General features: G+C 65.0%; 2 protein-coding genes across 2 annotated transcripts; both read right to left on the bottom strand.

Moving 5' to 3' along the window:
- Positions 1-2013: 2013 nt before the first annotated feature.
- Positions 2014-3586, bottom strand: UCN (urocortin). Its single transcript, XM_027907187.1, has 3 exons — positions 3325-3586; positions 2766-3218; positions 2014-2565 (listed from the first exon to the last, which is right to left on the bottom strand). Exons 1-3 carry the CDS (start codon positions 3584-3586, stop codon positions 2249-2251), a joined length of 1032 nt encoding a protein of 343 aa, XP_027762988.1. The 3' UTR covers positions 2014-2248.
- A 2174-nt stretch (positions 3587-5760) lies between these two features.
- On the bottom strand, positions 5761-11981 carry MPV17 (mitochondrial inner membrane protein MPV17). The gene is made up of 7 exons (XM_027907168.1): positions 11909-11981; positions 8357-8472; positions 7998-8090; positions 7663-7758; positions 6182-6214; positions 6016-6068; positions 5761-5939 (listed from the first exon to the last, which is right to left on the bottom strand). The coding sequence occupies exons 1-7, from the start codon at positions 11979-11981 to the stop codon at positions 5870-5872; spliced, it is 534 nt and encodes a 177-aa protein (XP_027762969.1). The 3' UTR covers positions 5761-5869.
- Position 11982: the final 1 nt, after the last annotated feature.

Genomic DNA, 11982 nt, shown 5'->3' on the forward strand with positions numbered 1-11982 from the left:
ATGGTGTTATTGCTTAATCACAACTGTCCAGCTGCAGCTGCTGAGGGACACGAAGGACAGCGAAATCCTCAGTGGTGGCACTGAGCTGGGGAGGTGGCAGTGGCATCCTTTCCCAGCAGATCCAGGTGAGCAACAGCTCCCTGCGTGGGTGGATCCACAAAGGAGGGGCAGTGGATGCAGCATCTGGCCAGGCTGGGGCTTCCCTGGGTGAGGAGGATGTGACCTCTGCAGCCCAGGGAAGGGTCCCAGTGATGCCAAAGGGACTGGAGCATCCGCTGCAAAAGAAGGGGCTGGGATAGTTTAGGGGATTGAATCCATGTATATACTTGCCTGATGGGAGGGAAGAAAGAGGGAACCAGGCTCTTCCCAGTGGATCCCCATGAAAGGACCAGAAGCAATTGGCACAAACTGGCCTGCAAAGGTTTGGGGCATTTTTGCAGTGAAGCAGATCACACAGGTTATCTGGAATAGGCTGCCCAGAGGCATTGTGGCTCCACCAGCTGGGAAGCTGCCAAGGGCTGTGTGAGGGGTAAGAGGTCCCTAGAGCTCTCCCATACCCAGTCCATCAGGGTTGGCTGGAGTGTCCAGATCAGTGTCCCATCCAGCGTGAATATCTCCAAGGAGTAATTGTCCCAGTACAATCCTTCTTGCATGGCCTTCCAGCACCAGGGTCCTCATGCCATGGTGGAATTTGATTTGCCCTTTCAAGCCCCAGTGGACACAGCACAAGCAGCTGGAGTAGGGGCAGGAGTGAAGGATCTTCCCAGGTCCTTTTCAATCACAACCAAGCCTCAAGCTTATTCCCAAAGGCCTCCCAGCATTCCTCAGCTCCCTCATCCCTTGAAGCTGCCTCCTACCAGAGCCATCCGGTCACTGAAAGCGGTTCACTCAAAATCCAGGGGCTGTACCCCCTGCCTGCTCTCCTGCCTGCCCTGGGCACTGACCTCCACTGCCATCACATCCTCAAGCAGTCCTTCTGAGGCACCCCTCTTAAAAACACTCCTCCCTGCTCCAACCCTGACACAATGCACCTCCAGCACATACTGGGATGTTACCACAGAATTTCCAGCTGGTTGAGATGGGAAGGGACCACCCAGTCCCACCCACTACCACAGGCAGGGACAGCTTCCACAGACAGGGCTGGAGGCCCCCACGAGGACCAGGGCCACCCACAGGGAGGCTGAACCTCCCCCAGCTGCCTCAGAAGGCTTAATTCATCCCTGTCCTCTTGGTTGGGGGACTGAAACACAGCCCACCACAGTGTACCCCTCCCTGCCCGTGGCTCCAGTCTTGACCCACTCAGCAGGACCGTGTGTCCCACAGAGGTGCCCCCCACCCCTGATGCTCCTGAATGGGTGGCCATGTGCCCCCAAGAAAGGCCTGTGTCTGTCCCTCCCCCAGCCCCACCAGCCATCCCAGGGTGGGTCTGCTTTACCCACACACATCCTTACCGGCCCACAGGTGGGTGCACCCACTGTGCCCAGCTCACTGGTGATGAGGACCTGCTGTTCCCATCACTCTGTGCCCTCTGCTTCACACTGCTATCACACCTAAGGGTCTGGGAGCATCTTCTCTCCCCAGAGACCACAGTGTGTCACACCCTGACCCGGGAACACAGGCAGCCCCATCCCCAGTGCTGGTGGGTTTGTGCTGCCAACCCAGCTGCTGCCACCCAGTCCCAGCCCAGCTTATCCTGTTCCCTGTTCCTGGTGGGCCCTTTCTCCATTCACAGTGAGCCTATTCCCCATTCCCACTGAGCCTGTTCCCCCATTCCTGGTGAACTCATCCCCCCACTTCAAATGAGTCTTTCCCCATTCCTGGTAAGCTGCTTCCTCATGCCTGGTGAGCCTATTCCCCCATTACCTGTTCCTGGTGAGCCCATTCCCCACCCTCTGTGAGTCCATTCCCCATACCTGGTGAATCCATTTCCCATTCCCAGTGAGCCCGTTCCCAGTTTTCCAGCCCCTGGCCCAGCACAGCCCCAGCTGCCCCCACCTCGCACTTGCTCACGCCTCGGGTTTCCACCACGTTTTATTACCAAATCGGTGCAGGACCGTTCCGGGGCCGGTTCCGCTCCCACTCGCCCCAGCGCCGGGGCTAAGGAGGGTGCAGCCGGTGCCGGTGTGGGTGCGTTTGCCGGTGAGGCGCCGGGCGCCCCACAGCGCAGAGGCCGAGGCGGTGGCCAGAGGCCGGTGCAGACCCGGGGTTACGGGGGTTCCCGGGGGGTCCGGCGGTCCCGGAGGGAGGATCAGCGCCCCACGGCGTCGAGGATGCGGCGGTTGGAGTCGGCGCGGGCGCGCTGGCTCTGGGCGCGGGCGAGGAGCAGGAGATGCCGCAGGAGGTGGAAGGTGAGGTCGATGGAAAGTGGCGGCTCGTCCCGCCGCCCTCTCCACGGCCCCAAGGCCGGCGGTGCCAGCGGCGGCCAGAGCGGGCGGTCCCGAGCCCCGATCCCGGCCGCCGGGACGGAGCCGTCGGTGGTGGCGGGGAGGGCGGCGACGGGCGGCGGGCGGGCGAGCAGCAGCAGGAGGGTGAGCAGCGCCCGTCGCATCCTCGGTCCCTCCGAACCTGCGAGTCCGAGGACTCAGCGCCACGGTAGAGACCGAGGCGGCTGTGGGGGCTCGACAGGAATCGCGTCCCCTGCGGCGCGGGGACCGCCTCGGGCGCAGTGCCCCCATCCCGCCCGGCCGCCCCGTCCCATCCCCGCTGCGCCTTCCCGGCCCCGGCCCGGCACTGTCCCCGCCCAGTGCCCAAGCCCCGTCCCGTACCCGGTGCGCTGTGCCCGTTCCCTATTGCTGCCGGTGCTGGCGGCAGAGACAGCACGGTCCGTCCCGCGGGAGCTGAGCCGGCGGCGCGGCCGGGGGTTATATCGGCCCCGGAGCCCGGGCTGACGTCAGCGCCAGGCACGCACCGGGAGGCGGGGGGCGGGAGCGAGGGGCACGGGGGCGGCGGGGAGCGGGTCCCTGGAGGCTGGAAGGGGCTGAGGGGCAGCGGGACGGCGGGGCAGACCGTGCTCTCCGCGGTGTCGGAGGCCGCCGGTCCGGTTCCGTTCCAGTGCCCGACAGAGGGGCTGGGCGGGACAGCGGTCGGTGCCAGCAGGTGCCTTGGGTCGTGCTGCCCCCCGCTCCCCCGGCCCCCCTGTTCCCTCGCTCCCTCTCCCGGCTCTGCTGTCCCCCGCCAGCCCCTTTCTCCGCCGCTGTCCACGGTGCTGAACGTCCGGGCTGGGCCGTTGAGATGTACCGGTGAGCTGTACCGGTGAGCTCCCGGTGAGCTGTACCGGTGAGCTCCCGGTGAGATCCCGGTGAGCTGTGTTGGGCTGAGCCGCGCCTCCTCGCCGAAGGACGGCCGCGTAGCCGGGCAGAGCAACCGCCTCAAACAGCGGCGTCCTGAGCAGGGAACGTGGGCGGCCGCAAGGGGATCCCTGGGCGTGAGGGGGGGACACCCCGGGCACCAGCAACTTCAGGACAGGACGGTCATGGATGAGGGACCCGCAGCCTGGCTGTGGCCCCGTGCCCCGGGCAGAGCGGGTGGTGCCGAGGTCAAACCGCGGGGCCGGAGCTGCAGACACCCCAAAGCGCAGCGGCAGCATCGGCCAAGTTCTGTGAGTCATAGAGCAGAGACACCGGAGTCGGCAGCGCCGTGCTGGATGCAGGGTGTTCCGATGGGGCACCAGCACCGCTGCCAAACGGTGAGGTGGCTGCTAGTGCTTCACATCACTGCTGGCAGGCCCCCTGAGTGCACCACACACTGCTGGCAGACCACCGAGTGCTTCTCACTGCTGCTGGCAGACCCCCAAGTGCACCACACCACTGCCAGCAGACCCCCAAGTGCAGATCCCCTAACCCCAACTGCAGACAAGCAACACCCAGAACTGCTGTTGGTGCAGGTGCCCAGCTAGGCCCAGATTGGGCTCCTTCCACAGTGCCAGTGCTGGGCGGATCTAGGGACAGAGGTTCAGTCTGGCCCCTTGCATGGTGTGTCTGACACCAGGTGGCACAGGGGCAGTGGGGCACAACCCTGTCCACAGCAAGGCAGTACACAGTGCCATGCCCCCGTGACGTGATCTGGCGTGAAGGCTGGCACCCAGCACCGCTTCCCACAGTGGCAGGGCAGAGCCCTCAGCAGGGGCTGGGCTCAGCCCTCCAAGCCTTGGTAGCCCCATGCCGTGGGGCAGCTACTCCTGGGGATAAGTGGCTCATGCCACATGGCTCATGCCACGCTTGCAGCTCACTCACTGCTGACACTCCAGAGCCTCCTGTACCCCCAGACAGAGCTCCAAGACTCAGTTCCTTGGGGCTGCAAAATCACCTGGTCCCAGCCCCGTGTTGCTCTACCGAGCACTGCTGGGGGCAGCTGCAATAACCCCTTTCCATCCCTCACCCCTCAGGAAAGGGCCAGCAGCTGGGTGAGCTCTGTGGCCCCATCCCCAGTGGGTGCATAGGGTCCAGAGCAGAATTTGGCTCCTCCATGTTTCAGGTTGTACTCACCTGCCCAGAGTGGTCCCAAGGCCTGGGCCAGCCCAGGGCCGGCCCAGGGCCAGCCCAGGGCAGGAGTGTGAAGGTGAGGGAGGAAGGACAGATGGTAAGGACCATGCCAGCAGCCCACAGAACCCAGCCAGTGCCAGCAACAAGGGAATGGCTCCATCCAGCTACGTGGGGCTGCCACAGTGTAACCAAGGGGGCTGGGGCTCAAGGCCCTGCAGGGGTGGGGTGACCCATCGTGGTCTCACCAGCTCCACTCGGAGCTCCTGGTTGGGATGTGCTGTGTGAGCTGCGTCATGTCTGCTCACTGCTGGTGTAAGGTGAGCATGGACACACATCCACACAGGGCAGCAGTGCTGGTGGTGGCAGCCCTGTGAGGCTCCTCACTGACAGGACACGCAGGCTTGTCTCAGACATGGCACAGCTGGGCGCTGTCCTAGCCCCAGCTTCAGCCCTACTGCCCACCCTTCCCACAGCCTCTCTGGATGCACAGCCCTGCACTGAGCACACCTTGACCCTGGGGGGACTCTGCACCCAGCACTGGAACCCTGGCACCACTCACCTCATCCCACTGTTCTGTAGCAGTGAGGGCACTGTCACAGCCCATGGAACAGCTGCAGTGGGAGCTGGAGATCCCCTAAGCCACAATCCACCCTCTGCCAGAGCCCCCTCTCCTCACCCAACCAGTGGGGCAGTTCACCCCATCAGCCCGCAGTCCAAAGCCCCACACTCAGTGCCCTGGGACAAGGCACAGTGGAACTGTTGATCTATAACACAGGAATGGCCACTCTGGAACTGCTTTGGCATGGCCCCAAGTGATTGCCAGGCCACGAGCGCGAGTGCCACAGAACCAAGAGTGGAAAATACCATTTATTGGAGCCACAGCAAACCCCGTTTTTAGGGGAAGCACCCCTAGACTGCAGTGACCCCAGCTCTGTGCCCATGGTACTGCCAGCTCTGGGCCAGCCCTGGCCCAGCGGCACTCCCGCTCCTCCTTCCTCCAGGGCTGTGCCATGGGGAAGGGCAGAGTGATGCGTGGGGCACGAGGCCTCTGTGCAGGCAGGGGCCTGGAGATTATTGAGCATGATGGAGAAACACGTTGCAGGCAGAGCTGCCACCCGGCACAGACAGAGCTGGAGCCGGAGCTGGAGCCAGAGCCACTCCAGGCCTGTCTTGGGGTGACCTGTCACCATCTTCTCCCCACTGTGTCCCTGGGGCAGTGGGGGCTGTGGGGATGGTGTCTCCCCAAGGACAGAGCGGGACAGCTGCTGCCAGCACCCTGCCTGTTTCAGCCTGGCCACAGCCACAGGCACCCACTCAGAGGGCTCCAGAGGTGCGGCAGGGCCAGGCAGCACACAGGTTGGGGACAGGGGTGGGACACGGCTTCTGCCTCACATCTGATTTGCTTTCCAGGAGAGGTAGCAGTTCCAGACGATGGCAACGCACTGGACAACAGCCAGCCTGGGGACAGAGGGGACAGGATCCTCAGCCGCTGGGTCAGGAGGCCAGGGGCTGGGGGCCAGAGCCACAACACTACCTGTGCTGCAGGGGCACGAAGTAGAAGTTTGCAATCTGCACGGGTGGCCAGATCTGGGCAGAGAAGGGGAGAGCAGTGAGGGGCCCTGCCAGCGTCTGTGCCCCGCACCCACCCTTGCCTGGCACTCGGGGATGGGGTAGGGACACAGGTACCCGCCAGCACTCACACAGTAGTTGGTCATCAGGGCATCTGTGTAGTCCTGCAAGAGAAACGAGGTCTGAGCAAGCAGAGGGCCCCAATCCCCACTATGGCACACAGAGCCCCCACAGCTCTCTCCATGTCTCCCACAGCTGTGCCCACGGGGGTGATGGGGACAGGGCAGCCACAACCACCCTCTCCCCACTGAGAACCCTCTTTGCCACAGCCAGGGCAGGCAGCTCCTCTCCCCGGTGTGGGCTGTAAGCCCCTATTCAGCCCCGCACCCCCCCAGGCCCCTCCCAGGCATCCTGAGGCAGGGATGGAGAAGGGCACTGAGCCAGGGTATCCACCCTGGGAGCCCGAGGTGCTGTCCTTTCTGTCCTCGTGCTGCAGCCGTGGCCGTGCCGCATCCCTGCCCCACGGCAGCAGGACGAGTCCCTCATCCAGCCTGGCCGTGACTCAGCCAGGAGCCCGGGCTCCTCCTGGTGCTGGCTGACAGCCCAGGACGGGGCGAGCAGGCACAGGGTGATGGATGCTCTGCTGACGCTTCCTCTGCGTGGGGGAAAAGCGGATGTGCCCCAAGCCAGGGGTGAAGGTGCTGCCAGCACCGTTGCCGAGACACCCCCCCTCCATGGCAGTTGGGAGCTACAGCCTGCGGGAATCACCCACCATGGTGGGATGCTCTGGGGGAGGTGAGGCAAGATCCATGGCACCAGCTGGTCAGGATGCATCAGGAATGGATGGACAAGAACTCGTGGGGTGCTGCCTGTAGTCAGGACCTCTCCACATGTGTCTCTGGGGTGCCTTGGAGCACCACATACCCTGGCTGTGGCTCGTGCAGAGCTTGGAGAAAGCAGAGGTGACACAATCCTGCCCCAGGACCTGCTCCCTGCACCCCGGGGGAGATGAGGGGCACACACTGGCAGCCCAGCAGGCAGCAGGCTGGTGCCTGGGGGTGGCACCCCACTGAGGAACGAGCTCTGGATAACAGCATGGCACCTGGCCACAGCAGAGATGCATCCCAAGCCAGTGGGTCTGGCTGGGCTGGGACCCTTCACATGCAGCCCTGGCAGTGGTGCATGACGCTGCTGCTGCCGCCCCCAGCAGCCAGGTGATCACCCCAGCGAACCTCATCCCATGGTATGTGGGCACCCACTCCCCAGTGACTCACTCTGGACATGCTGACTCAGCACTCCCACTGGTTTCCAACAATCAGTGCTAATGGGAGCCAGCCAGGAGCAGGGCTGGATGGCATGCAGGAGCCCATGGTAGCTGTGCCCAGCACAGGTGAGACCCTGGTGCCACATCACAGGAACGGCCACAGTGCCAGAATCTGGAGAGCTGGCAGCACCAGGCACCTGATGCCCCCAGGGCCCTCAGACCCACGGCCTGGGTGTGGGAACAGCCACAAATGGGAGCAGCAGCCAGCGCCAGTGCACTGGGAGGAGCTGCCAGGGCCTGCCCAGTTGCCCAAGGCCCCCCCATCCACTCCAGGGCAGCAGCACATACCTGCTGAATCTTGGACCAGTTATCCTGCACTGACAGCCCGTTCGTGGCCCCCGTGATGGCCAGGAAGCAGCCAAGGAAACACGGTGCGAACCCCCCCTGTGAGAGAAGGAGCTGGGGCTGATGCCGAGGGGCTTGTGGTACTTGGAGCTGGGCTGGTCACGGGCAGCCCCTGCCACCCTGCCCACCCCAACCCTCCACCACGGTGGGGCTTGGCTCGGCTCAGGCACAGGTGTTCATGGAATGAGATGGAAATCTGCCACAGGAATATGGCTGCACCCATCACCCCATCCTGCTGCTCCAGCCCTATGTGACACCCTCACCCACATCACACCAACCTGGTCCAGAACCATCTTCTTCACAGCCACGACTCTTGTGTTCCCCGGGATGAGCCGATCCAGGATCCTGTACCAGCTGCCCACAACAGGGCCCTGCAGGAGCCAGAGGTGAGGAGTAGCACCTACCCTCACTAGCCAAGGGGGCTCCAGAGCTGCTTATATGGGCCCAAGACCACCGGGATGGACTTGTCCTGCCTCCCCCTGGGCCGTGCTGCTGTGTTCCAGGGAACCAGCCCTGCCCACAGCTGCCCTACCCAGAGGTGGCACCAAGATGTCCCAGCCCACACTGGGGGGTACCATGGCCTCACCCTGACAAAAGAGCCCCCGATCCCATCCCATCCTACCGTGCTGGCACTCACCACAAAGCAGAAGCCAATGGCCAACATTTTCAGGGTGCGGGTGCCCTGGTGCCCATGCAGCCCCCGCCGCTCCACCAGCTGCTGTGCGATCACATCCCCAGCTCCCATGAGGGCCCCTGCGACCAGCACAGCCCATTCAGGTGGACAAAACCCCCACATGTCTTGCCCACAGCCGGGCCCCCTGCCCCAGTGCTACTGCTGCTGCTGCTTCCCCGCCATGGGACACCTGAGCCTGATCTGGCCCTGCCAGCTCCACCCCAGCTGCAGCCCCTCGCTGCCTGCACTGAACCCTGCTGAGCACCTCGGGCCTCTCAGGACACTGCAGCATCTCTGGCCAAAAGGGTGCCCGGCTGTACCTCCTCCTGCTGCCCCGGGTACAGGGTTGACCTGTTGTGAAAGACTGATTTACACCCGCCACCCAGGGCCTGCGGTGCCTGGGGCTCTCAGGGCAGTCCACCTGGCTGCTGCCTGTGCTCCCCACCACAGCCTCTCCTGAGCCTCTCCCAAACCTCTCCCTGTGCACTGGGCAGGCTCTCCCGACTGCAGTCCCTCTCTGGAGACCCATTCTCTGCCTGTGCCCCTGCCAGCAGCCAGGATACGCAGGATGTGCTCCCCACTGCCCGGGCTGCCCCAGCCCCTCACTGTGGCTGGTTGCTGGCACGGCTTCCTGGCCCTGTTTCCAGATCAGTGTCCCCGGTGGGGTGCTGCCTGGCTGGGCCTCTGGCAGCTCTTGCTCCATTCGACACCCCTGACCCCTTCGACGCACATTGGCTGGCCCGGAGCTGCCCCCCAGCCCCAGCGCTGCTCCCCCTGGCCCTGGCAGCTCCTGCTCACTCCCCCCGTTCCTCCCAGGACAGTTCCCAGGCAGGTCTCCAGCCCCACTGCTGCTCTGGTCTGTCCTCGGAAGCCCTGAGCCCAGCAAGCCCTTGGCCTGGGGATCACCAGCCTCAGCACCCCCTGTCCCAGCAGCCCCTATCATGGCCAGCTCAGGGCCAGCCCTATCCCCAGGGCTCCATGAGCAGTTCATGGGGGACCAGGGCCCAGCTCCCTGTCCCAGCACAGTGCCATGTGACCCCTAGAGCCCGTGGGCAGGGCAAGCCTGGGCTCTGCAGCCCCATGGAGCCCCCAGGCACCTCCTGCTGCCACCTCACAGGCTCCGTCTCCCACCTTGGACCAGCCCCAGGATTTGGGGCTCTGTCCCCTGGCCCAGAGCTCTCTGCACTCACCCATGATGGCAGGGCAGCCCTGCCAGCCCATGGGCTGCAGCAGCACAGGGGAGAGGGTGGCAGCAGGAGCAGGATTCCAGGCCAGCACAGCCGGAGTGCTGGCTGCTCCCACAGGTAGCATTCCCAGGAGCTGGGTGCAAGGGCACAACACTCATTGAGAACACGCAGCCATGGCACTACCGTTACTTATCCAGTGCTGAAGGCTTCAGGCATGGTGCCCAGCGGTGACAAAGCTGTGCTGGGGGAACAGACCCGTCTCTGCCTGGGCCTGGGGTGCAGCCGGATTCAGCCCCTCATGACAACTTTGGCACCAGTGCTTACCCAGGGTGGCACGGTTGTCCGGGACTGGAGCCTGCAGCCAGGCCAAGCCCAGAGCCAGGGTGCCCAGCTGACCTCCAGGTCGTTGCTCCCACAACCAGAAGATTCTGAACAGGGCCTGAACCTAAGTAGGGCACCGTGTGTATACCCCCACAGCATCACCACAGCAGGAGTGTGGGGCTGCTCTCCACAGGCAGGGAGGGACAGCAAGGTCACGGCTGTGGGCACGTGCTGCTGCCCACTGTGCTCGGGCCCTGTCGGCAGCCTGGCCCAGGGCCCAGGATGCAGGAGGTAAAGCCCTGCCCAACCCCATGGTCCTCGGACAGCAGCTCAGGTGGTGAGCACAGCTGGATGCAGCAGGTACAGCCAACTGCCAGCAGCTCCCTGGCCCAGCCCCAGCTGGCAGCGCCAGGGGCTCTGGAAGCAGCAAGGGAAAGCAGGGTTGGAAGCTGGAATGTGTCCGGCCCAGAGCACGGGAGCTGCATGGACCACAGCACAGCCAGCAGAGAGGGGCCAAGCTCAGCCATGAATGGGGGGCTGAGAGCAGGAACACTTGACCCCAGCAGTTCTGCCCCAGCCTGGAGGGAATGGCCGTGCCCCCTCAGCTGGGCCTGGGAACCTGCCACAGGCAGGGAGAGTCCAGCCCAAGGGCAGAGCCTCTTGTGGGCCAGGGGAACCACATCCAGCATCAGCCCAGCACCTGCAGAGCAGCCGTGCCCCCCATGGCACAGCCCTGTGCCCCTGGGGGCTGGTGGGGCCCTGAGGGACTGTGCTACGGCAGGGCCAGCTCTGACACAAAGCAGCAACAGGCAGAGCAGGGCTGGAGCTGGAGCCAGCCCAGGGCCACACCAAGCCTGCAGAGCAGTGGGTGGGGGCCAGGGGGGCGTGGGCAGGGCTGGCCCTGGGCAGCCCTCCCAGCTCCACCATGGCCTCTCGCCAGGCACCAGGGGACATGCGGCCAGCAGTACCCAGCAACAGACTCCATCACATCCCATAAAAGTAACAGCGGGAGCAGCGAGGGGGCCTGGCAGAGCCCCAGCAGCTGGGCAGGGGGGCACTGGGGGCAGCAGGGCCAAGTGGCTGCACCGCGAGGGGAGGCCCTGCCCCTGACCTCGGGGTTATGCTTTCCCAGCCTTCTGGGCTGGTGGCTTGGGAGCAGCAGGACAGGGGGAACAGCAGGACGGGGAGGAGGCTGCAAGCAGGGAGCATACAGGGATGCCCCACTCCTAGCCAGAGGTGCCACACAGCCCCTGCATGGCCCCGAGCACACGCTGCACAGGCAGGATGGGCTCTCCCACCACCCAGCCACAGTCCCAGCCCCGGGTGGATTGGGGAAGACAAGAAGGGGAGTAGGTGGCAGGGGGCAAAGGTGCCTGGTGCTGAGGGCTATGAGTCCCTGGGGTAGCAGAGCTGCTGGCCAGTGCTGGGGCAGATTTATGGCACTTCCCAGCCCTATAAGAAGCAGCACCGTTACGGAAATTCAGGACAGGGCCCTGGTAGCCTCCCCAGGCAGCACCTGTGTGCCTTCACCCGAGTGCTGGCACACACCCAGCGGGTGCTGTGCCCCTGAACGGGGGCTGCAGCCCACTGAACCCACAGGGTCAAAGCCCAGACCCCATCCCCTCCCGGGGGAGCAGAACCCCCAAGGCAGCCTCTCCCCAGAGCCTGAGGTGAGCGGAGCGAGTCCTTGAACCGTGCAAGACCCCTTCTTAGGCCCCCAATAACTCCCCTAGAGCCCGGCGTGGTCCCTGCTCTCTCCGCTGAGTGCGGGGCGCGGCAGCACCCGCCGTGTGCCGGGGGTGGGCTGCGAGCCGGGGGGCTGCTGGTGCGGCCGCTGCAGGCGCCGGGGCCCAGGCCCGTCCCTTACCGGCGGTGAGCGCCTGTGCCGCCCCGGGGCCGGGGCCCGTCCCTTACCGGCGGTGAGCGCCTGTGCCGCCCCGGGGCCCGGGCCCGTCCCTTACCGGCGGTGAGCGCCTGTGCCGCCCCGGGGCCCGGGCCCGTCCCTTACCGGCGGTGAGCGCCTGTGCCGCCCCGGGGTGCCGCGCCAGCAGCCGCCCGCAGCCCCTCCACAGCGCCGCCATG

The sequence above is a fragment of the Empidonax traillii genome, unplaced genomic scaffold (genome assembly GCF_003031625.1).
Source record: "Empidonax traillii isolate 1590-97213 ecotype Southwest subspecies unplaced genomic scaffold, ASM303162v1 scaffold1414:size197169, whole genome shotgun sequence".
Taxonomy (NCBI): Eukaryota; Metazoa; Chordata; class Aves; order Passeriformes; family Tyrannidae; genus Empidonax; species Empidonax traillii.